Source organism: Bos mutus, chromosome 1 (genome assembly GCF_027580195.1).
Source record: "Bos mutus isolate GX-2022 chromosome 1, NWIPB_WYAK_1.1, whole genome shotgun sequence".
Taxonomy (NCBI): domain Eukaryota; kingdom Metazoa; phylum Chordata; class Mammalia; order Artiodactyla; family Bovidae; genus Bos; species Bos mutus.
Window position 1 is genome coordinate 52,825,937 of NC_091617.1, and position 24,760 is coordinate 52,850,696.

Sequence of the window (24,760 nt, forward strand, 5' to 3'; positions counted from 1 at the left end):
CATGGCATCTGGTCCCATCACTTCATGCGAAATAGATGGGGGAACAGTGGAAACAGTGTCAGACTTTGTTTTTTGGGGCTCGAAAATCACTGCAGATGGTGACTGCAGCCATGAAATTAAAAGACACTTACTCCTTGGAAGGAAAGCTATGACCAACCTAGATAGCATATTCAAAAGCAGAGACTACTTTGCCAAAAAAGGCCCATCTAGTCAAGGCCATGGTTTTTCCAATAGTCATGGATGGATGTGAGAGTTGGACTGTGAAGGCTGAGCACCGAAGAATTGATGCTTTTGAACTGTAGTGTTGGAGAAGACTCTTGAGAGTCTCTTGGACTGCAAGGAGATCCAACCAGTCCATTCTGAAGGAGATCAGCCCTGGGATTTCTTTGGAAGGAATGATGTTAAAGCTGAAACTCCAGGACTTTGGCCACCTCATGTGAAGAGCTGACTCATTGGAAAAGACTCTGATGCTGGGAGGGATTGAGGGCAGGAGGAGAAGGGGATGACAGAGGATGGATGGCATCACTGACTCGATGGACGTGAGTTTGCGTGAACTCCGGGAGTTGTTGATGGACAGGGAGGCCTGGCGTGCTGCGATTCATGGGGTCACAAAAAGTTGGACATGACTGAGCGACTCAACTGAACTGAACTGATAGAATGGAATAATAAGGAGGAGTTTAAAGATGAGATAGTCCTACATGTACTGATTCTGATATGGAATGATCTTGAAGATAAATTAAGTGGGAAAAAAACAACAGCATTTTTGGATGCCATTACATCCGTATTTATATCCATATAATAATTTATAAAGTTGTATATACATTGATTTTGGATGAATTCATAAGTAACTGTTAAAAGCATGCCTCTTAAGAAGAGTAATTAAGTAGCTAAAGACAAGAATGTGGTAAAAACTTTCACCATATTCCATTTCTCCTGTTTTCAGTTTTGTACTACATGGGCTTCCCTGGTGGCTCAGATGGTAAAGCGTCTGTCTGCAATGCAGGGGACCCAGGTTCGATCCCTGGGTTGGGAAGGTCTGCTGGAGAAGGAAATGGCAGCCCACTCCAGTATTCTTGCCTGGAAAATCCCATGGATGGTGGAGCCTGGTAGGCTACCGTCTGTGAGGTCGCAAAGAGTCGGACACGACTGAGTGATTGTACTACATACATGTACGTAAAAATAAAATTATACAATTACATGAACTATTAAATGTTTTATTGCTTTTATCCAAAGTTGCAAACATTTCTAAACAAAAGTTATCAAGGAAAATGTACAATTCTTACATGTGTAATATAATACAATTCTTATATGTGTAATATATATGTAATATATGTAAGATATATCAAATATATCTCAAAGTTGTTTTGGGAATGTATATTACCTGCTTTACTGAATGCTGGCTGTAGTGGAGAAGGGGTATAATGTCTTCCTTTTTCAACTGAAGTTTCATAAGGAGGTGATTCTGTAGTCCTTTGCGTATTGCTCTTAAGAACCATTTTTACAATCTTTTTAGTGAAAACAAAATATAAGCCTAAGCAACATTTCTTTCTTAGTAGCTCACATGAGAATTAGAGAACTCTGGAAATGGTTTCTGAAAGAACAGGAAGAGTTACAGAACAGAACTGGGAAATATGCAAATTATAACTCAGTCTCCATTTTTAAAATACAAAATTTTTGTACCATTAAACAAGATGAACTTTACAATAACAAGAACAGAAGAGATTTCTCTTTTAAAGAATCTACCTTTTTTTTTCTTATTAGCATTTTAAAAAAGGGAATGCCTTTTCTGACTTCTAATTTTGAGAAATACTTTCCTTTTTTTCTAAGAGGAGGCAATGCCCTGTATCTGTAGTCACTTTATTTACAAAAAGCCTTCTGAAAAAGAAGATTATCTTCTTTCAGCAAAGCTTCTAAGTAAGCATCAATCTGCTCCAGGTCTCCGGCTGGACCACCCTGGAAAAGAGAAGCAGCAGTCATAATTGGGGAAGAAGCTACGGGGTTGAGCCCGGTTGTCTGGGTGACCTTGGACCAGTCTTCCCCATAAATCATGTAGCAACAAAACCCAGTTTGCATCTGAATAATGCTTTTAACCTTTTGAAATGATTTTGCATTTAATCTCATTTTATGTTCACAAGTGGTTAGGACCTTGGATCTTTTTCTTTTTCCTCTTCTTCTGTAGTGGAGGTTGTTTAACTGTGGTCTTTTTTTTCCCCTTTGATTTAATTACTTGCCATATTCCTAAAGCCCCCACTCATCTCATTTTTATCTGTGTGTGTGTATTACAGGTTCTTCTCTTCCATCTTAAAATTCATGAATTTTGAGCCTTAGAGGCAAAACAGATGGGTAGGCAAATTCTGACTTCTCTGTTTCTCCTTATTTCTCTGCAGCATCTTTCCCCATAGCCTTGGGCTTGCTGCCCTGATTTGTCCCCCTTTCCCTTTCTCTGTCTCTTTCTCTCAGTAGTCTATTGGGATAATCTCAAGCTCTCCTTTCCTGAGTTTCTTGATCCATGAACAGTTGGACAAATGCTCCCTCTTTCCCTAAATCTCAGTCCCCCAGGCCCGACCACGGGATCAACTTGCTCTCCAACTGAGCTCATGGATAGGAGAATTTTTAGCGAGGACCTATCAGGAATAATCCCGATGTTATCACTGTTTCCAAGTATCTGGCACTACCACAGTTTCTCCATCCCTCATCTGGTTCCATTAAATGTGTTGTCTGCTTTGTTCCATTTGCCCTAGATTTGTTCAGTCCTCTAACAAGTCTGCACTATACCACATCCCAGCTTTGTAAATAGGACCCTGTTTCTGCAGATGGGTTTCCATGATGCTGATATTCATTAGGATTTCAAAATATTCACAGACCCTGAGGCAAGCCCTGTGTGACCCTTTCTGACACTAACAGCTTTCAACCTGTTCCGTCTGGTCTAATTCCCTGGCTCCTGCTTTCTACCCAGCAGGCCAGACTTCCTCCTAGGACTCCAGGTTGGTTCTTGTCCTCAGCTTCTTCACGATTTGCCCCAAAAGACTGCTCCAGGTCCATTTAACCTCTCGTCTCTGCTCTATTCCACGGTACTTGCTCAGGCAGAGGCAGGGAAAATGGCAATTTCAAGTAGGGAAAGCAGGAGCCCTTTGAGCACCTCTCCAATGACACTGGATAAAGCATTTCACATTATGCGGCTAAAGCCCTTCACCTCTTTACTAAACTTTGTGAATAAAACAAATTAAGTTAGTGCTGATATAATTACTTTGGTTACTTTGAGGAAACCTAGGGTCTGACACAGAAAGAAGAGTAAACTAGTATTCTTTCATTTATTTTTTCCTAGCTGAACAGATTTGCTATTATGAGACCCAATAGTTTTTATGAATTTTCTTGATAGAGAGAGGTATTCTATTACTGTGATGAAGACCTTTGGTCTCTATAGTTTTTCTTGTTAGTGAAACAACAGACATCACTGAAACCCTACTGTGTGTGGACCCAGTTCACCAGCAAGGCCATGCTCCAGGCTGAACTCTCTGTGGGAGACAGCTCCTGCCTTCTCACCCTGCATGGCCCAGGAAGGACCCGTCTCCTGTCCCAGACTCAGGGCCGATGTCTGAATTTTCTGTGCGGCCCAAGACAATTTTCTCCCCCTTCAGGCCCTGTTCCGTATATTTTTAAAGCAGGTTCTATGATATCTAAGGATCTTCCAGGTTACCATGACAATGAACTGAGCCAAAGGCTGGCTGTGAAGCAGCCCCGAGAGCGTGCCGGTGTCCACCCACAGTGCTGGGGAAGCAATGGAATGTGTGGTGCTGAGTGTACGATGCCAAGTTGCTCCAGACACAGACCTGCCCCGAGGGCCTCCACAAAGCTCTCTGAACCCCTCTTAGGGATCTTTCCTAGGGGTCCCACTCAACAACCTTTATTTATACCCCAAGAAAAGCTGAGCAACACAGACATAGTTCCTGGGCTCACTGCTGATTTCTCAATTTATTTTTTAGCATCTACAGAGAGACCTTTTCAACATTGGCTATATATATTTGAATTTTTGATATATTCTCCCCAGCATTTCTGTATACTGTAATCAAAGACAGACTGTTCCTTACTGACCCAATCTATCACAGAAGCCCAATTCTTCATGTATTTAAATATATAAAAAACAAACAAGAGGAACAGTAATTCATACTTACATGATATTTCCTGATTTCTCTAACCTCACTTCTAAGATTAGAAAAGTCTGTTTTTTAACCTATATGTTAGGATAAAAATTAAAACGTTTTGTTGTCTGAAAAATTTTTTTTTAAATTCCTACTAGAAATAAGCTATTGAGAAGGCAGAATAATTGAAATATATCAACAGCCCAAAGCTTCTAATTTTTTTTAAGGGAAAAAATAATAGGTCTTTTAACAATGTTCTAATTTATACTTTTAAAGCTCATTTATCTGTGATTTCCAGGTCTTAGGGAGAGTGAAGGCTACAATAAGTGACCTCAGTCCACTCAGTAAGTGGACAACGATGTCAGGAGAGGAAGCCACCCCACGGCTCTCTCCACAGCATGTGTTCCTACTACTCAAACAACACTTAACTACTTACCAGCTGAAGCTTCTGCAATAATACTGCCAGTTTTACACGAAGCTTATTCAGTTTATCTTCAGTAAGTTTTCTCTTTTTTTCACATTGTCCCAGAGATACTTCATTAACTACTGCTCTTTTGTTTGCGTCGCAGATAACAGACTGAATCCTTCTCTTTAGTTTTTTTTCATATTGGACCATGTAAACATCACAGATCTGGGAATGTTTTTAAAACAGTTTTAGCATATTTTAAAAATATTACTTTCCCCTTCATATCACAATTCTACACATCTGTCCCTATATGTATGTACTCTGGGTAGTCTACGTTTAAGATACACTGATCCCTTAAGGAACTGAAAATCTGATGGAAGAGGAAGAGGAAGAGAAAGGAGGAAAAATGTACAACAGTCTAGTAACTATGATATGAGCAGGCACACCAGGGTTGGCTCAGAAACCCTTGCTTTGAAATGAAGAAGAAACTGAATAATGGTTGGATTTGTTCTCCCAACAGGGCTACATATTCTTCAGGGCACAAAGGGACAGGCGCCTGTGCCCCCTCTCCATAGCACAAAGCCAGCAACTTGGGGTTTCTAGACAGATTAGGTATTGTCTATGACTCAAATCTGTAGCATCTGAAAAACACAGAAGCTACAATAAGAGGAATTCCTAGTTTGTCACTCTCCTTGGGTTGTTTAGTGTGATGTAAAGACTATGGTTATCTACTAACATGTATGACCTTTGCTGATTCAAGAGCCTTGGTTATTTTCCAGGAGCTCGTATTTATTATGCCTGAGGCACTTACAGAGCAGAGAGAAGGCATGGAGCAGCAAACGCTTCAATTTCAAAATGACATTAACTGCCTGTATCAACATTTTGAGGAGGCCAGGGGGTATTCTGAGAAAAGAGATATAGGGCAAATTCTGTTTTGACAAACATTTGAATGTTTCTGCAATAAGGAGGTTTCTGTGTTCTAACATGCTGGGTTGCCAGGAAAATTGTAAGGTAGCCGTGTCTGTTTTCCACCACACTCACTGCACACACAGGCTCTTGCCCAGCGCTGTCCATGTTATCTCCTTTCAGTACTCCTTGACCTCACACACAATTCTCCTTTTTCTATAAAATTCTTTAAACAAACAAGCATCCCTAAGCACACTGAATTCTGTTTAATAGTCACTGACTACTTCCTAAATTCAAGGCACTGAATTTTATAATAGGTGATGAAGAGATATACAAGGTTCAGTCTTTGCCCTCGACAACCTTCTAGTCTACAGAATAAGAGAATACAAGTATGTGAATATTGTATCTTACAGGAGAAAATGTACTGTGCCTCAAGTAAGGCACAGATATTACTAGAGTTGAGAGGAGGGTGCGGAGTCTCCATTAAACTGAAGAGCATTAAAGTCCTGACTTAAGGTACTTGAGTTAGGTTGACATCAGTAATTTACCCCCAAAGGTAAACTTCCATGTGCTATTAACTGAGGGAATATTTGGGAGTGGGGACCCAAATACCACTCCAAAGTGGCAAACATTGGCCATACATACACCTGTTTACACACATACATACACTCACATATATCATATGCGGTATTAAAGGCGAGACTTCATTGTGAGATCTATAGATTGCCATGTAAGGAAATCTTAGATGTTTTAGAGACTTACATTGCCTGGATGTTTGTATGAGGGCACGAGGAATTAGACTCTGAAATCCTAGACCTGGCTTTCCCTCTTCTTACCTTACTTCCTAAATTCTAGCCCTCGATCTTCCTGGTATACACCAAGCTCTCTCTTGTCACAGGCCCTCCTGCACTTGCTGCTTTCTTTGTTCAGTAAATTCAGCTCCAGGTCTGCACAAGGCTCCTTCCTGGCCTCAACCAGTATTAAAACACGGCTCAGATATTCCTTGCTCTCTGTATCTGAAATAGCCTCCCCTTCCCCAACACACCAAGACTGTCTATCCCCTGGGCTTACACAATTATTTTATAGCACATCACACTGTATATTTATTTATGTCTTAGTTAAGTGTGTATTATCTCTCTTTCCCTCTGGAATGTAACCTCAGTGTAAAAAAACCAAAAACTGGTTTCATGCACCTTTATTTCCAATGCCATAGGACACTAAACAGTAAAGAGCTGGGACAGCAGATGTTCAGCATTCACCAGCAAGGGGTTTTCACGCATGCGGGCCAATCCTGCCTTGAAAAACAGGCTACGTTTTGAGATCTTGGAGGGGAAGCCATTTTTGAAAATCCTTCCTTCAACCTACAAGAAGCTGATGGCTTACAACTAAGGCCACCACCACCTCCTCCAGGAAGCATCAGAGACACTTCCGGTGGAGGCTTCTGTCAAATCTAGGAAGTGAGATCTCCCACGGCCTGAAGGGAGAGCAGGGTAAGTAATTCAACACAGTGGGAATAATGACGGCAGAGTTATAGACAGTTCAGAAGTCAGCAGCCAACCACAGTTCTTAGTTTTCAGAACTTTAGAATTTACAGCTTTTGCTATCCTGAACAATAGCCAGGAAACACTTTCTTATAAAAGGCAACAACAATAATAAAACAAACTAAAATAGATAAAATTAAAAAGAAATACAGAATACGAAAAACAATTATTACTTAGAAACATAATAGTATTGCTCATCAGCAATAAAAAGAAATACGCAACTGTTATACTTAACGGATTTGAAGGGAATTTCATTGATGAATAAAGCCACTTGTAAAATGACACCTACTCTATGATTCCGTTTCACTAACATTCCTCAAATGACAAAACTATAGAGATGGATAACAGATTGGTGGTTGCCTGGGGTGAGGGGTGTTTGTGTGTGTGGCATGTGACTATAGCCGGCTAACACAGGGAGATCTTTGTGGTAATGGGAGTTTGTATCCTGACAGTGGTGCTGGTTACACAAATCCACACACATGACAAAATGAGACACACATTCTACCAATTTCAATTTCCTGGTTTTGATATTGCATTATAATTATATAATTATGAAAAATAAGCATTGGGAAAAATTGGATGAAGGGTACCTGGGACCTCTCTACTAGTCTATAATTTGCTGTGTATCTATAATTAATTTTAAGTTCAAAAGACAGCACTATTAATGCAGTATAGCTTTAAGAATGTTTATACAGCACACTATATTCAAAATCATATTCAGTCTCTCAAAGTTCACTATTTTGTAACCAGTGAACTATATTTCCTTCAAAGGCTACTGGCCAACTTAGCCAGTTTCTTGATTTATGCTTCTTTCTTTCTCAGGCTAACATCTCCACGAGGTTTCTATAAAAGGTGACAATTTTGACAACTTTTAAAGCTCAATGTAAAAGGACTTCTGGCTGTTTTAACATTTTAATTAAGGTGGGTATAGAATTGTAACAGGATGAGAGGCTTAGTTCTGCTGGTTAAACTCACTCTTGTAGAGGTATTTGTGGTGGATCAAAAATGGAATTCTTCCAAACCCTATTAATTTAGGATGGACTTAGGATTTGAAAGAAAGGATATTCAACTGAGATTTAATTTTCTGTCTTGAATTTAAAAAGTCAGAGCTCTGGCAGCTCTGGAGCTCCAGAATCCTAACAAGTTTGCACAAAGTAAGGCAGGCCTACAAGATCTATAGATTTTTGTCCTCTGTTTATAAGAATATGCATGTGTTTGTGCAGGCAGACATTGCAGCAGAAATAATCAACTTCGATTCAATGCATGTTAGTAAGGTCCAGATGCATCAAAGGTTCTTATTGATGCCTCTAGAATATGAGAGGATTGCTAATTTCAAGGATTCTATAATCTAATTGGGGATAAAATAAAATACAAGAAACTACTGTTATATAAGGCAGAAAATTTAATTAATGCTAAAATAGAGTTTTAAGGTTCTCTCAGAACACAGAAGTCAAGATTAGTTAGTTTAATATGGAGAGACTAAGGTAGGCTTGAGATAGAAGGCAGCATTGGCTAAGCGCTAGAGACACCTGTGGACTGGGGAAATGGGAAAGAGTATTTGGGGGGGATAGCATGGGCAAAGGCTCAGAGGCTTCCCAGTGTAGTAGGTTGGGGAAATTCCATTTTGGATGGAGCAGATGGCTTGCAAAACGAAAGAATGAAAGATGGTAGTTCAGGTTGGGTTACGCAGGACCACCAATGCTGTTATGAATCAGCTGCTGTTCTAGTAGTTATGGAAATTGCTGATGCAGTCAGGGCAAGGTGACCAAAGAAGTTTGTAACTACCAGGGGTCCTCTCTTCATTAAACATACATACCTTAGAGCAAGGTGCATAGTTATCCCCTAACAGATTTCAACAAATGATTTTAATATTAATAGTTTTTATAACCATGTACTTAAGGCTACCAGACATTAACAAATTCCCTAAGATCAGTTTCATGGGAGGAAAGTCATGATTTCAATTGTTCTGTATTTTGCTTGTGATCTCAGTTTCAAAAGGAACTCATGGTCTCCTGACCCTTTATTTGCTTTGCTTCTTTGAATCCCACTTGCCCTGAACATTAAGAGGATTCTGCTGCTGTTGCTGCTAATTCACTTCAGTCGTGTCTGACTCTGTGCGACCACATAGACGGCAGCCCACCAGGCTCCCCTGTCCCTGGGATTCTCCAAGCAAGAGCACTGGAGTGGGTTGCCATTTCCTTCTCCAATTCATGAAATTGAAAAGTGAAAGTGAAGTCACTCAGTCGTGTGTGACTCTTAGCAACCCCATGGACTGCAGCCCACCAGGCTCCTCTGTCCATGGGATTTTCCAGGCAAGAGTACTGGAGTGGGGTGCCATTGCCTATTCATCCTCTATTAATATCTTGAATAAACAGTTATTCAGTCTGGCCTCCAAGACCCAACAACTTGGCTCCACTATCAAGTGTAGACACTGAAAAAATATCATTTAGAACAGATATGAAGGACATGTATATACCTGGATATGCTGAGATGTATGACAAACTAATTCATAGAAAATTTCTAAGTTTTACAGTGTAAATATTTAAAACAGAGTTCCCTAACCAACAGATAAAGATCCGTTGAGAGATCCAGGAGCCTTACTGGCAATTTGTTAAGCTGGCTACCACAGACTTGGGACAATTCCTGGTGGGACACTGAGCAACCTGCCTACCACATGCCCTCCCCACACCATATCTTACTGTCAGTATCTCCCCATATAGTCGTCCTGTAATGTCAAGGTGGCTAGTAAGTAAACAAGAATCTTTTATACCAATAAGCTGAGAAGCTGTAGTATACCTGTTGTTGTTGCTGTTCAGTCATTAAGTCATGTCCAACTCTTTGGAACCACATGGACTGTATAGCCCACCAGGCTCCTCTGTCCATGGGATTTCCCAGGCAAGAATACTGGAGTGGGTTACCATTGCCTTCTCCAGGGGATCTTCCAGACTAGAGGTTGAACCCATGTCTCCTACATAGCAGGAGGGTTCTTAACCACTGAGTCACCTGAGAAGCCTGTAATATACCTACTACAAGTAATACTTGAAAATTCTCTAAGGATGAACTGTTACAGTCTGGATAAGAATGAGATGGAAGAAAGTGGGGTCGTGAAAAGAGCTCTGCAGTGGGACAAATCTGGGTTCCAACCCTGAATCTACTACTTACTTGCGTCATGACATTGGGATGTTATCTTTCTGATTCTCCATTTCCCTATTACTAACATGGAGACAGTGGCACCTACCTTCCAGGTGTTGTGAGAGTTAAATGAGGCAACATAAGTAAAAGCCTAGTTTAGTGCCTGGCACTAGTGACTCTTAGTCAATCACAGGGTTAGATTCACTGATGAAAATATTAGTACTGTGCTAGAATAAGATAAAAAATATGTTGGATAAAAAGGCTGTCTTTTATTTTAATTAGGAAACGCTGACAGCTAAGTCTTCATGCTGAAAGTGTTCAATTGCAGCTTTCTCAAAAAAACATTATCTAGAAAATAAATTCATTTTTCAGTTGAACAATGATGAGAAAATAAGAGTTACAATATTCCTTCATTTCCAGTTGCTTATCACAGGCCAGCAGACGCTCAGGGAGAGACATCAGAGGCAAATATATCAACAGGGGTATTACGTTTAGACACACCCTAAAATCCAAACACTTTGTGACATAGCCTTTTTAGAAGAAATCTAGATTAGGTTCGAATTTTCATTTCAAGTCTGCCTAGTTACATGCTTCGGGGAACTTACTTCCCAATTCTATTTCATTTATAAAACATGAATATTCAAATGTACTCCATTCCCTACAAAAGGGGTAAGGAGATGCCTCTGCTTATAGTTATACTGAACACAACTTCAGGGAGCATGATTCACCTCCCAATCTTTATAGATTTTCATGTTATTATGAGAGCTTTCCAGAAGACGGCTGTAAACATAAGCACTTGGAAGAAGATGCTAGTATGTGTGCTAGTGATGGAGCTGGGACACCTGTCGGAGCAAACACAGGTGAAGTGTCAGTGGGGTCCAAACATCTCAACGTTGATCCTGGTGCCATGGAAAGTTCTAGACTGTTGTGGCCTCCATGAAGTATCTGGGAACTTCCACGGTGGCACTGGCTCCAATGCTAATCCCTTGTATTGGCTGGGCCAAGTTCACACCTTGCAATCTCAGTTCCCTTGAGTGTGAATTAAGGAAGTTGAGGGCATATGATTTTGAGGTATTTCTCCAGTACAGCCAAAGGACTCTATGGACTCTCTTCCCCTCCCCCACCAAGGGAATCTTTAAGAACTAGATACAGAGTATTCTAAGAAAACTGTAAAAAAAAAAAAAAAAAAAAAAAGCATCTGCTGAGAGAAAGATGATAATGAAATACACCAAAAAATACCAGTGATCTCTGAATGGTTGGGACTAAGGATGAATTTCTTAAAATTCCTTTTAATTTCTTTTATTGCCATTAACTATTGAGCTACTTCAAATCCTAAAAGATGATGCTGTAAAAGTGCTGCACTCAATACGTCAGCAAATTTGGAAAACTCAGCAGTGGCCACAGGACTGGAAAAGGTCAGTTTTCATTCCAATCCCAAAGAAACGCAATGCCAAAGAGTGCTCAAACTACTGCACAATTGCACTCATCTCATATGCTAGGACGGAGAAGGCAATGGCACCCCACTCCAGTACTCTTTCTTGGAAAATCCCATGGACAGAGGACCCTGGTGGGCTGCAGTCCATGGGGTCGCGAAGAGTCGGACACGACTGAGTGACTTCACTTTCACGTTTCACTTTTATGCACTGGAGAAGGAAATGGCAACCTACTCCAGTGTTCTTGCCTGGAGAATCCCAGGGACGGAGGAGCCTGGTGGGCTGCCGTCTATGGGGTCGCACAGAGACTGAAGCGACTTAGCAGCAACAGCAGCAGCAGCATATGCTAGGAAAGTAATGCTCAAAATTCTCGAAGCCAGGCTTCAGCAATACGTGAACTGTGAACTTCCAGATGTTCAAGCTCATTTTAGAAGAGGCAGAGGAGCCAGAGATAAAATTGCCAACATCTGTTGGATCATCAAAAAAGCAAGAGAGTTCCAGAAAAAAACATCTATTTCTTCTTTATTGACTGTGCCAAAGCCTTTGACTGTGTGGATCACCACAAACTGTGGAAAATTCTGAAAGAGACTGGAATACCAAACCACCTGACCTGCCTCTTGAGAAACCTGTATGCAGGTCAGGAAGCAACAGTTAGAACTGGACATGGAACAACAGACTGGTTCCAAATAGGCAAAGGAGTACGTCAAGGCTGTATATTGTCACCCTGCTTATTTAACTTCTATGCAGAGTACATCATGAGAAACGCTGGGCTGGAGGAAGCACAAGCTGGAATCAAGATTGCCGGGAGAAATATCAATAACTTCAGATATGCAGATGGCACTATCCTTATGGCAGAAAGTGAAGAGGAACTAAAGAGCCTCTTGATGAAAGTGAAAGAGGAGAGTGAAAAAGTTGGCTTCAAGCTCAACATTCAGCAAACTAAGATCATGGCATCTGGTCTCATCACTTTATGGCAAATAGATGGGGAAACAGTGGAAATAGTGGCTGACTTTATTTTTGGGGGCTCCAAAATCACTGCAGATGGTGACTGCAGCCATGAAATTAGAAGACGCTTACTCCTTGGAAGGAAAGTTATGACCATCCTAGATAGCATATTAAAAAGCAGAGATATTACTTTGTCAACAAAGGTTCATCTAGTCAAGGCTATGGTTTTTCCAGTAGTCATGTATGGATGTGACAGTTGGACTATTAAAAAAGCTGAGCACTGAAGAATTGATGCTTTTAAACTGTGGTGTTGGAGAAGATTCTTGAGAGTCCCTTGGACTGCAAGGAGATCCAACCAGTCCATCCTAAAGGAGATCAGTCCTGGTTGTTCATTGGAAGGACTGATGTTGAAGCTGAAACTCCAATACTTTGGCCACCTGATGAGAAGGGCTGACTCATTTGAAAAGACCCTGATGCTGGGAAATATTGAGGGCAGGAGGAGAAGTGGACGACAGAGGATGAGATGGTTGGATGGCATCACCGACTCAATGGACATGAGTTTGGGTAAACTCCAGGAGCTGGTGACGGACAGGGAGGCCTGGCTTGCTGTGGTTCATGGGGTCGCAAAGAGTCAGACACAACTGAGCGACTGATCTGAAATGAACTAATAGCCACTTTTAAAATAGAAAGATCATAAACCCAAAAAAACTTGATAGAATTTTAAAAACCCAGAGAGATATCATATTGTCCAAAATAAGGACGTTAACACACAAATGATTTCTGATTTAACATAGTGTATCAAAGATTCAATGACTCTATTTCTTAAAGACTCCGAATGTCATATTTCCTGTTCAAAATATAGTCCAATTCCAAGTGTTTCATAAGCGGTTTGGAAACATTTACATCTTTAAAATTCAAAAAGATGTTGCTTTGTGACATCTGATATGCTACACATTAATCTAAGTCTTGATAAATGAACGCAAATTTGATTTTCTTTCAAATGTAACATTTGGAAATGTGTATTATTTCTCCTTTGGAATACAGGATCATTTAGAATATAAATGACTACACTGAAAGGAAGCTTACCTGGTTGAAACACATTTTCAGCTTTTTGTTTGTCTGTTCTGGGCACTGCTCCAGCTGTTTTCATAAATGATAACAGAACAGGATATTAACTTTTAGAGAATGAGCTGTCTACAGCTGAGTTACAGCGTGTAAGTATCTAGTAGTATAAACAAAGCATCAAAGCCTAGAACTTGCCAATATTGGTACTATGGGTTTTTTAAGTCCAAGTCGAATTAAATTAATTACCTACAGTAGACCTCACTTCATTCTAAAAATTATTAAGATAGCTTACATTATATAATATGGTTTAAAAAATTTGCAGGTGAAAAGAAAATCAAGGAGAGGGAAAAGTAAATGATTAACAATAAATAAAGAAGTTGGAGTTAGGATATCATGGATGGGGACACAACAGAAATAATCTGGGGAGAGACACTGACACATGGGTCAGTATTTAAAGTTAGAGACTAGTTGAGGTTAGAAACATTTAGTAGAATAAAGTGGTACAGGAACAAGCCCTCAGACATGCCAATGCCTAGCAAACAAATAGAGAAGAAGTTGCCAGCACAGAGGATGGGAGGGAGGGAAGCAGGAAAACGAAAATTTTGTGCTGTCATGGAAGTTACACAAAGAAAGTGCTCCAAGAAAGAAAGAGTGGTCAACTGCACTGATGTCTCCAAGAGGTCAGGTAAGAGAAGTGACTACTGCATTGGTCAGGAGAGTGGTCACTGGTAGCCTGACAAGACAGTCCCAGTGAAGTCGTGGAGTCAAGCTCCACGGGAGAGAATGAGGTGAGAGTAGATGGTGAAGAAGCAGAAACGATGATGCAGGACTTCATCCAGGATCAGATGAAGGCATGTGGCACCTCTGCAGATTATCATGTGGTGCTCTTTTCACGGATACGTTTTCACGTCCATCTATCTTTTCCACAAGCAACACCAGGCATGAGATTGGAGACGGAGCCCCCTAACCCCGTGTACCCAGTGGGCCTCCTCCAGCCCCGTGAGCAGCTCTGGTGGCCTCGGGCCCGCACCCCTCACTCAACTTCAGCTCAGCCTGCTGGGACTCAGCAGCTCGGGGACTGCCCCCTGTGAGCCAGTGCCATGCTCATCCTGTGTGCCCCAGGGAGCTGCTGGTCAAAGTTTTCCTTCTCATCATATATAGTATTACCACTGAGAGGAGACTGTGTAAATATGGATACAATGTTCCTCATCCTTCCCTGTGACTCTTACTGATTCTAACCCAATCTTCTACTTGGCTAAAAGGTGGCTGAGGGACAGTATCTAAGGAACAGGGACTATTTCTGGTGTAGGGAAGGAAGTCAAGGACTATGTCCTGTCTCTTTCAATCTCAGTGACCAACTACTCTCAGTCTGTACAATCTTCCCAGAGTTTAATTAAACTTTGGCCACATTAGTTTCCAATGCAGCTTTAATTCTCAGCCACCCACTTGGTATAAAGTTCCTAATTCACTAAATCTATTCTAGGTAACCCTTTACCTCTTCACTGAAGATTCAATTCAGGGTATTATGTTATCTCCTCAAAGTTTAAGAAAAGCCAGCTTACCTCAGAACATGCTGTAAGTTCCTCCAGAGATGCCTGGCCAAACTCTGATGGTAGCTGATACTCAGGAAAAAAATACAGAAGAATCTCCCTAGGAACATAAGCACAGTAGAGATGGGAATACACCAAGAAAAGAGACGCAGCACCCATCTGTCGGAAATAGATCTGTCTCCTGGGTTCTGTGAAATTATCTTGGCAAAGATAAACATTCATAACTGGCAAATAGTTTTTATCACTGGCGTCAAAGTGTTCTACAAAAGGCACTGACTTTTGTAGTGGGGACAGGGAAGTGGCTGTGCTGTAAAAGGGCAGCACGAGGAATCCTCTTAGGGATGGAAGTGTGTATCTTGGCTGTGTCAATGCCAAATATCCTAATTGTTATATTGTTCTATAGCTTTGCAAGATGTTACAAAACCAGATAAAAGGTACAGGGGACACCTCTGTATTATTTCTTACAACAGCACGTGAATCTGCATTTATCTTCAGATGTTGATTAAAGCAAGCGAGTATGAGCTCACAATACCCATCCCTAACCAAGCAGTCCAGAAGACCCTTGCACCTACTTGAATGTTCTCCCTGGCAGAGGTCCAAGCCAACACTGCAAATCTCCTGGAGGAAAAGAGGCTGACAATAGGCTGACTGATTTTTTTCCTAAAAAAATTCAAGGAATTTAACTCTCTGGAGTAATTTTTTCATCCAGGACTATTTCAAGAACTCATACATGGACCCAGCTTTTTCTAGACAGCAATGGTCATTGTTCTGACAGGTGTTTCATTTTGTCAAAAGGCAGCAGCACTCTGTCCTTCTAGTGTTATGACTTTTCTAGGATTAATCACATAAATGATACATATTTCATTCCTGGGAGAACAGGACATCTAGAAATTTACAGCTACATCTTAAAAGTGAATAATGTTTTATGTTGAAGTGTTCCAAGAACTTCCAAGGGATTTACAAATTTTTTTCAATTATAAAATAACTTGGCACACAAAGAAAAACATCTCTTATATAATTTACACTCCCAGTATTTTAAGTATATTATTGGTGGCAATATTCATTTGTAATTTTAAGGAGATTTAATCTAAAAAGTTAAAACTCCTCAGGAGTTTTACACACATACAACACCTCAGAATTATTTGCCTGGCTAGTAAGAAGCTGAGTGGATAGGAGGCAAGATGAAATGGAGTTTCTGGGTATTTGAGCTGAGCAGAAATCAGATGGCATAGAAATAAAAGCTTCAACTAGACTCCCTGGGAAAGGGGGCCTGTGGTCAAGTTTATGGTGGGTTTGGTGAAGCAGAAGTGGTGAAAGGTTTTTAAATACAAACCACCCCTTTCCTTCCCTAAATCTAGTCTCCTCCCCTCCAATACGAACACAGGGTTGAAACCTCATCTATGCACTGGTCCTTTTCATGGTGGGTATAAATTCTTTTGGCTTTAGATTTAGAGCTAATCAGTAATCTTCCAAGGAAGTATTTCTAGAAAAACAAATATGTGGAGGTGGTGGCATGTGGTGGGTAGTGGGAGAGGGTAAAGGGGCAGGTTGGGGAGAGACAAAGTTCTGAATCAGTTCTGGATTATTCTCAATCTGTAAAATCTCTGCATCAAAATTTACATGAAACCATTATAGTCTGAATAATGTCTCACACATGTGTACTGAAGACAGAGAGGTAAAGAGACAGACACACACACACAGAGGAAGATTATTTTAAAGTAAAACACTTTATATAAAGGTTTATGGAATCACTTGTTACAAATAGCTCTTGTCATGGTTGTATTTTCTCAGTATCCTCAAGCTCATTCATTCCACAGACATTTCCCAAACCTCTACTAAAACCCAGCCTGTATCTAGTGGCACTTTCCAGAGACTGGCATCATGCCCCCATGCTAGGAACCCAATACAATCTTATCACACTGAATTCAGCCTAGTAGAGAATGCAGACATTCTCTATGGAAGCAAACTATCCAATACAGTGTCACAGAGGCTAAAATGAGAATGCAGCCTCCTGGTTACCTAAAGGAGGGGCCCAACCTTGTGCTTGGGAAGCCCCAAGGAAGGAAGAGCTGGAATTAGCCAGCTGGAGGGGCAGGGGGTTCAGCCTGTGAAAAAAGAATTGCAGGAAAAGAAATGCTGGAGAACTGAGTATTTTTTGATGGCATTGAGAGCCCTGGTCAGATTCAACCACTCTTTCTAAAGTGCTAAAAATGTGTTTAATGTTGCTATAGGCTTTATATACAAAACTTCAGATAATACTTATGGAAGCTCTTTGATTGAGGATTTATTCCTACTTCAATCTCTCTGGTTCTCTAATTGTTAAGGACCCTCATCCCTACCCTGGGACTTCCCAGAGAGATCAGTGGTAAAGCATCTGTCTACCAACACAGGAGATGCAGGTGACATGGGTTCGATCCCCAGGTAGGGATGATCCCCTGGAAGCAGAAATGGAAACCCACTGCAGTATTCTTGCCAGGACAATCCCACGGACAGAGGAGCTTGGTGGGCTACAGTCCATGGGACCACTAAGAGTCAGACACAGCTGAGAAACTGAGCACATCCCCACCCCGACCTCCAGTCTCCTTCTCTGCCCCTCTCCCTCTGGGACCTCAGAATCTAGCTTTGTACCCTCTTATCCGCATGGCTTCTGCTAAATAGTTCTTCCCTTGGGGATTCTGTCCCATGAGACTGACAAAGAAAACAAATTATTAATATGCTGCTCCTGCGGTTTGCAAGTACAAACACACAGACCTTCACATTTTCCTTTTACTGAAAAATTAATTCAGGAAAACTGTTAGACACTACTGAACAGAGAGTAAGCTACCAACAATCACAAATGTAGGGTCTGAATGTAGATGCTTAAGAGCTCTTTAAAAATTCCTTTATTTATTGTCCTGAGTCCCTTTCTTCAATGATAATCTTCAATGACACCTTCTTTTGTTCCTGAGGATATATTTCATCAAACCTCTCTCCACCCTCAAACTTTAGGTTCCCTTTAAGACAGAGATAGTGATCCTCTAATCCACAGAAGGTCCCACAAGGAGGTGCTCAACATAAAACAACAGGAATAAAGTGGTGTCTGGAGTATCCAGGTGGATGCTGTGTATTTTGAGTGGGCTCATGAACTAAGTGGGCTTCCCTAGTAGTTCAGACAGTAAAGCATCCGCCTGCAATGCAGGAGACTCGGGTTCGATCCCTGGGTCGGGAAGATCCCCTGGAGAAAGAAATGGCAACCCACTCCAGTATCCCTGTCTGGAAATCCCATGGACAGAGGAGCCTGGCAGGCTAGAGTCCATGGGGTCACAAAGAGTTGGACACAACTGAGTGACTAACATACACACATATGAACCAAGTGCTGCCATTCTCAGGGAGTCTTTGCACCAGGAACACCCCTTCTTCCCTTGGAGCATTTACTCATAGTTCTACCCTGAAACTTGATAATAAAATCAGAATTTGTCTTTAATAACATTATCTCTCTTCTTGGAAGCTCAAGAAATAAGTATCCTAAAGATCCTTCAGAGCTTCTCATCTGTAAAATAGGGATAATGAAAGTATCTATTTATAGGGAGGTTGTAAAGTTTAAGTGAGTTAACATATGCAGAGCCCTTAGGACAGTGCCTGGCACATAGTAAGTGGGTAAAAAATATTACTGTTGTCGTTGAAAGTGATCTGAGATTTGATACTGCTTCAATATTTAGGATCTGACAAAATTCAGCAATCTGGATCTCAGTTTACCTTATTTACCTCTTACTAACTAACACAACTCAGGTGCACCCCATTATTTGAAAATACTTTAACATCCAGAAATATTATTCACTGCTTTTTACGTTAATCCCCTTCAATTTAATTAAAAGTGTTCTTTGAAAATCTACTAATATATGTTAGACACGATGTGAAAGACTCAATCTGTTTTCAAAGGAGTTACTATATTTGCAGATTAAACAAATTAATACACATAAAACAAAAAATAATGCAAGATAGGAAAATGCTAAACTGAGCATAATCAGGTGATAAAATGGACAATAAGAACTACCATTTTTAATGGACGAGGCCCATTTAGTAGTGTTGAAAGGGATAAAAAAGATGTCATATTCAAAGTGACCCAAGTGGAGGGAACACTCCACACCTTGCAAAGGAACTGACTGCTCTCTCATCTGTGACAAGCAAGACAAGTCTGGTGGACAATCATGATTATAAAGAATATGGTGCCCTCCACACTGTAGACTGGCCACCAAAACCTTCATGTCTGGAAGAATTTAAAGTCTAGTTAACACAAAGACTAACATATGGACCAAACAATAGAACAGTGCAGTATAAGGAGGAAAAAAAGAAACATAACACAGAAGACAAGAAATTTTTCTTCACTGGTGAAATTTAAGAAAACACACTACATCTTGCTAAAGGCAAAAGAGAAAATCGGTAAGTGAGGAGCTCCTTTTATTCCAGTTAAAACCTTGTGTTGTGTACAATTCTTTCCCCAGTGAATATTTTTATAAAATAATCACCCCCCAAAAAATTCAAGCCAGGATAGAAAGGAGCTTATTTATTAATTCATTTGGCTTTCAGAGAATTCAGTTGATAATAGTATGATGATTTTAAGTACTAAAGATTCTGCATGTTCATTAGGGAGATGGTTTCTGGAAAATTTTAATTTTCTACTGATGCCTAATTATAGAACTGGATGCACCTTACACTCTTAATACTCTCAATCAGATCATCTCCTTTTTGATCATATGTAACTCATTAAAATGAACAGTAGTGATACACTTAGATGCAGAACAAAAATTAGACAAGTAAAAAAATAAAGAAAATGATAATGTATAGTTGTACATCCAAACTCTGCTACAATACAACCAGGGAAGTCTCTCCAGGCTTACAGTGTAGAGATAGCAAAGCACGTGTGGTATCTGTATGTGTGTATGTATTACAAAAAGTGTGTGTGTATATGTGTAAGTCTGTACATCTGTATGTATGTGTGTGTGTATATATATGTGTGTGTGTGTGTGTGTGTATACACTGTGATTAAGAGGATGAAATTCCAAATCAGGGAGCCTGGACTCAAACACAGCCCTGTCCTTGGTAGCTGTGTAATTATATCTGTGACTTCAAGCATTACTTCGTTTCTATCTCCCTTTTTTTTTTTTTTTTTGCTATACCATGTAGCATGTGGGGCCTTGGCTGGATTGAGACCAGGCCCCCCTGTACTGGAAGCTCAGTGTCTTAACTACTGAACCACTAGAGAACTCCCTAGTTTCTCTTTTTCAGTTTAACTTTAAAAAAAAAAATAGTTAAAAATAATATCAGCTTTGTTAAGTTTGTGTAAGGAGCTAATGTATACAAAACACTTGAGTGAATGAATAAAATAAAATAATAATGATTTTTAAATGGTAGCTATTATTATCAAGAAGGCCTGGTTCACTTGAAGCAATGTTCCAGTTATTGGACATGTCATATACATTGTCCATACATTTTAAAATAATATGCACATATTTATTCAGATGTACACAGGCATATTCATATATAATTTATTGTATACTATACCATGTCTTAGGGACCAATTGACATGCCTGAATCTTATAACTAGTAAGAATCCAGGATTCAAATTTATGGCTACCCAACATCAAAGATGAAGGTCTTACATAAAACTTCTGATCAAGTACTGACAGAAGGCAAGAAAATGGTTGGAGAATCCCATTCTTTAGGGACTATACTGTAGGCCATGGCAATATGACACTGACATCCACCATATCATTGGGTGATACTGGTACTGTCCTGAGGTGTGGTTTCCTTCTGTTCTATTCCCATGCTAGTACAAGCTTGCCAACCCAGGCAACATGCAGAGTTGGTGGTCATGACTTAGTGTTCGGGGATGCAGCACTCTGACTTCATTCCTTGGTCAACACCTTGTCACTGGGTTCCTACTGTCATTAGTGAAAATGTGTCCTGATAGAAAGTCCAAAGTGGATCCACCTACAAATAACAAGAGCTTCCCTCTTTCACCTGGGGCAGGATAGGCATTAGATGTATGTTCCTGAAGGACAGCAGGTGGGCCTTAATGCTCATGTAGTATAGCCCCATGGCCCTGGATGCTGCCACAGAGACTTCCCTAAAGCCCAGGGCAACTACAGAATGGCATCCATGTCTTCCAGTGGTTTGCAGTCTACTTTCACACACAGGACCCTAGACCCTGTCCTGGGCCTGAGTAGGGGCCCTGGCTCCCTATATATATGTCCTACCTCACCTTTCTCTTCCTACCTGTTTGCATTCTTTGCCAACTCTCTTCTTCAGGAAGACTGTGTCAGTCTGTGATAAGAAAGTCAAAGTGTCCTAAGGGAAAATACTATTCCAGCTAGAGCACAGTATAGGTTTCCTTCTGCTAAAAATCTCTTACCTTATCCAGGCTGCTCACAGTCTGTGAAGCCCAACCAAACCAATTGGCTGTACTAACTTAGTGGTGGTTCTGCTCCTGACCCCCACCCTCTCATATGACACCTATCTGAGGGCATTCTTCTGTATAGTAACTTCTTTGGCTTGATTGTGAAGCCCCTTATCTTTGGTCCCTACTTGGAAAATCTCTGAACTTGAACTTTACGCTCATGTCTCCATCCTTGCCAGTAGTACAGATGTGAGACTTGGGCCATAAAGAAGGCTGAGCATCAAAAAATTGATGCTTTCATGGTGTAGAGCTGGAGACAACTCCTGAGAGTCCTTTGGATAGCATGGACATCAAACCAGTCAATGCTAAAGGAGATCAACCCTGAATATTCATTGGAAGGACTGATGCTTAAGCTGAAGTTCCAATTTTTGGCCACTGGATGTGAAGTGCTGACTGATTGGAAAAGACCCTGATGCTTAGAAAGACTGAGGGCAGGAGGAGAAGGGGGCAACAGAGGGTGAGATGATTGGATGGCATTACCAGCTCAATGGGCATGAATCTGAACAAACTCCAGGAGGAGGCCATGGCAACTCATTTCAGTATTCTTGCCTGGAGAATCCCACAGACAGAGAAGTCTGGTAGGCTACAGTCCATAGGGTCTCAAAGAGTTGGACACAACACAGTGACTGAACAACAACTCCATCCTTTGAGAACTGAGATCCAGACATTTAAATCCCTCATTAACCATGCCCACGAATAATAAGATTCTACACTGAAGCAAAAAGTAAAACTTAATTTCTTTCAATAAGTTCAGTATCTAAAGCTACAAAAAAGACTTCTTAGAAGGCCATAATGTCATTAGGGTCTTCAGTTCAGTTGTGTCCGACTCTTTGCGACCCCATGAATCGCAGCACACCAGGCCTCCATGTCCATCACCATCTCCCGGAGTTCACTCAGATTCATGTCTATCAAGTCAGTGATGCCATCCAGCCATCTCATCCTCTGTCATCCCCTTTTCCTTCTGCCCCCAGCCCTCCCAGCATCAGAGTCTTTTCCAATGAGGTAGCCAAAGTACTGGAGTTTCAGCTTTAGCATCATTCCTTCCTAAGAACACCCAGGGCTGATCTCCTTTAGAATGGACTGGTTGGATCTCCTTGCAGTCCAAGGGACTCTCAAGAGTCTTCTCCAACACCACAGTTCAAAAGCGTCAATTCTTCAGTGCTCAGCTTTCTTCACAGTCCAACTCTCATGTCCATACATGACCACAGGAAAAACCATAGCCTTGACTAGATGGACCTTTGTTGGCAAAGTAATGTCTCTGCTTTTGAATATGCTATCTAGGTTGGTCATAACTTTCCTTCCAAGGAGTAAGCGTCTTTTAATTTCATAACTGCAATAACCATCTGCAGTGATTTTGGAGCCCCCCAAAATAAAGTCTGACACTGTCTCCACTGTTTCCCTATCTATTTCCCATGAGGGTCTTAGTGAGGCAGAATAAAAAAAGAAGAAGAAGGGAAACAAGGGAGGGAGGGAGAGAAGGAGGGAAGGAGGGAGAGGGGAAGGAAGAAGGAAGGAGAAATTCAGTAAGAATTTTCTTTTTCCCCTTCATGATAAATGTCCCTCATTCCTTTGTTTTTAATAGCCCTTTCTGTCCTATCTTCTATCCTTACAAATTCTGATTTTTTATTACATTGGAGAGAAAACTAACATCCACTATATTGCTGTACCATGTAACAATAGGACAGTTAGTGACAATAATTTGATCTCAAAAGACATGTAACCCACACTATATCTAAATCAGTGCAGTTAGGAGACAAGTCATAAAGTCATTCTATTGAATTTTCTCAATAATATTACCACTCAATAGAGAAAGAAAATCAGGAGTTGTCACTGCTTAGAAAATTCAACAACACAGGTAAATATCTTTACCTTAAATTAGATGTCAGTTTTCTTACTGTTTCCTTGACAGACGTGCTTTGAGAAGATTCTGTCAGTGAAGAAGCAACTTTACAATCACCACTCACAGAAACTCTGGCTTTATATCCAGAACTTGGATTTAAATCTTCCACTGGCATACTGGGCAAAAACAAGCTGAGGTTTAGAATTTCCAAGTGGAAACCATACACAACAAATGAGGTGTTAATATACAACAAATCAATGCATGGACATAAATGTAATGCTGAAAACTGTCATTTACACAGCTATATAAAAGCAATTCTCAATTATATGAATACTGTTTATTCCTAAAAAATCTTGTTTCAAGGTTTTTGGGCAACCACAATTAAACAGAATTGGCAGTAATTTATTTTTAACAACAGCAGTCATCTACCACTTGCCTCTTATTTGTTGAAAGAAGTTTTTAAACCCAAGTTCTACTTTAGCCTGTGGGAGAGTGAAAATGTTAGTTGCTTCAGTCATGTCAGACTCTGTGCAGCCCCATGGACTTCAGCCTGCCAGGCTCCTCTGTCCATAGAATTCTCCAGGCAAGAATACTGGAGTGGGTTGCCATTTCCTTCTCCAGGGGATCTTCCTGATCCAGGGATCAAACCCGGGTCTCCTGCATTGCAGGCAGATTCTTTACAGTCTGAGCCACCAGCTTGTGGGAGGGTAGGTACTAAAGGTAGGTCCAGAAATAAGGCAAAGTCAGTTGAAAGAAGTATTTAGTCAAGACCTGATGGAGGAAGAGTGTTTCAGGTGAAGGGTAATGATACTAGGGTAGAAACAAAGTAGGGTCTTTGCGAGATACTTGAGAAGGCCAGGGCTGCAGGGGTGGGGCACACAGGAAGATGCAGAGAGCAGACCCGAGAGGTACTGGCTATGGCGTGGGGGCTGGGGCTTATTTTAAGCAGAGCAGGTGCTCCCACTCGAGGGTTTCTTACATGGAGGGAGGTAATCTGATTGACACATGTTTTAAAAGGATAACTGGCTGCAGCATGGAGGTTAACTAACAATGATGATTCATGAAGTAGCACATAGTGTGTTAATGAGGCCTACGGGTTTCAGTGTTATGAGAATAAAAATGCTTAAGAGGGCTAGGGGATACACAATATGGGAGGCAAACCCGGGTAGGCAGGTTGGGGCCAGATGATGCAGAGTCTTGTCCAGCAAGTGAAAAGGAGATTTTTGTAATCCTTTCGTGCTAACATCCATGAATTAAGACCACAGCTCTGGAGAGTTTCCTGTATTCACACTATCTGGGTCTTTTAAAAAAACTGGATAATAGCTTATAGCAAATGGAAAGTGCTTCTACTGTCAACAGTTCTTTGG

General features: G+C 40.8%; 2 protein-coding genes across 2 annotated transcripts in view; both read right to left on the reverse strand.

Annotated features, from left to right (window-relative positions):
- GUCA1C (guanylate cyclase activator 1C) overlaps positions 1–1,496 on the reverse strand; it is a 45,756-nt gene extending 44,260 nt beyond the window's left edge. Inside the window, 1 exon segment of the mRNA XM_070357794.1 lies at positions 1,382–1,496. Coding sequence (XP_070213895.1) covers positions 1,382–1,496 — 115 coding nt within the window.
- Positions 1,497–1,793: 297 nt separating this feature from the next.
- The window catches only part of MORC1 (MORC family CW-type zinc finger 1), a 158,651-nt gene continuing 135,684 nt past the window's right edge, over positions 1,794–24,760 (reverse strand). The window contains 6 exon segments of the mRNA XM_070357835.1: positions 1,794–1,865; positions 1,867–1,953; positions 4,576–4,770; positions 13,589–13,642; positions 15,130–15,217; positions 23,423–23,584. Coding sequence (XP_070213936.1) covers positions 1,794–1,865; positions 1,867–1,953; positions 4,576–4,770; positions 13,589–13,642; positions 15,130–15,217; positions 23,423–23,584 — 658 coding nt within the window.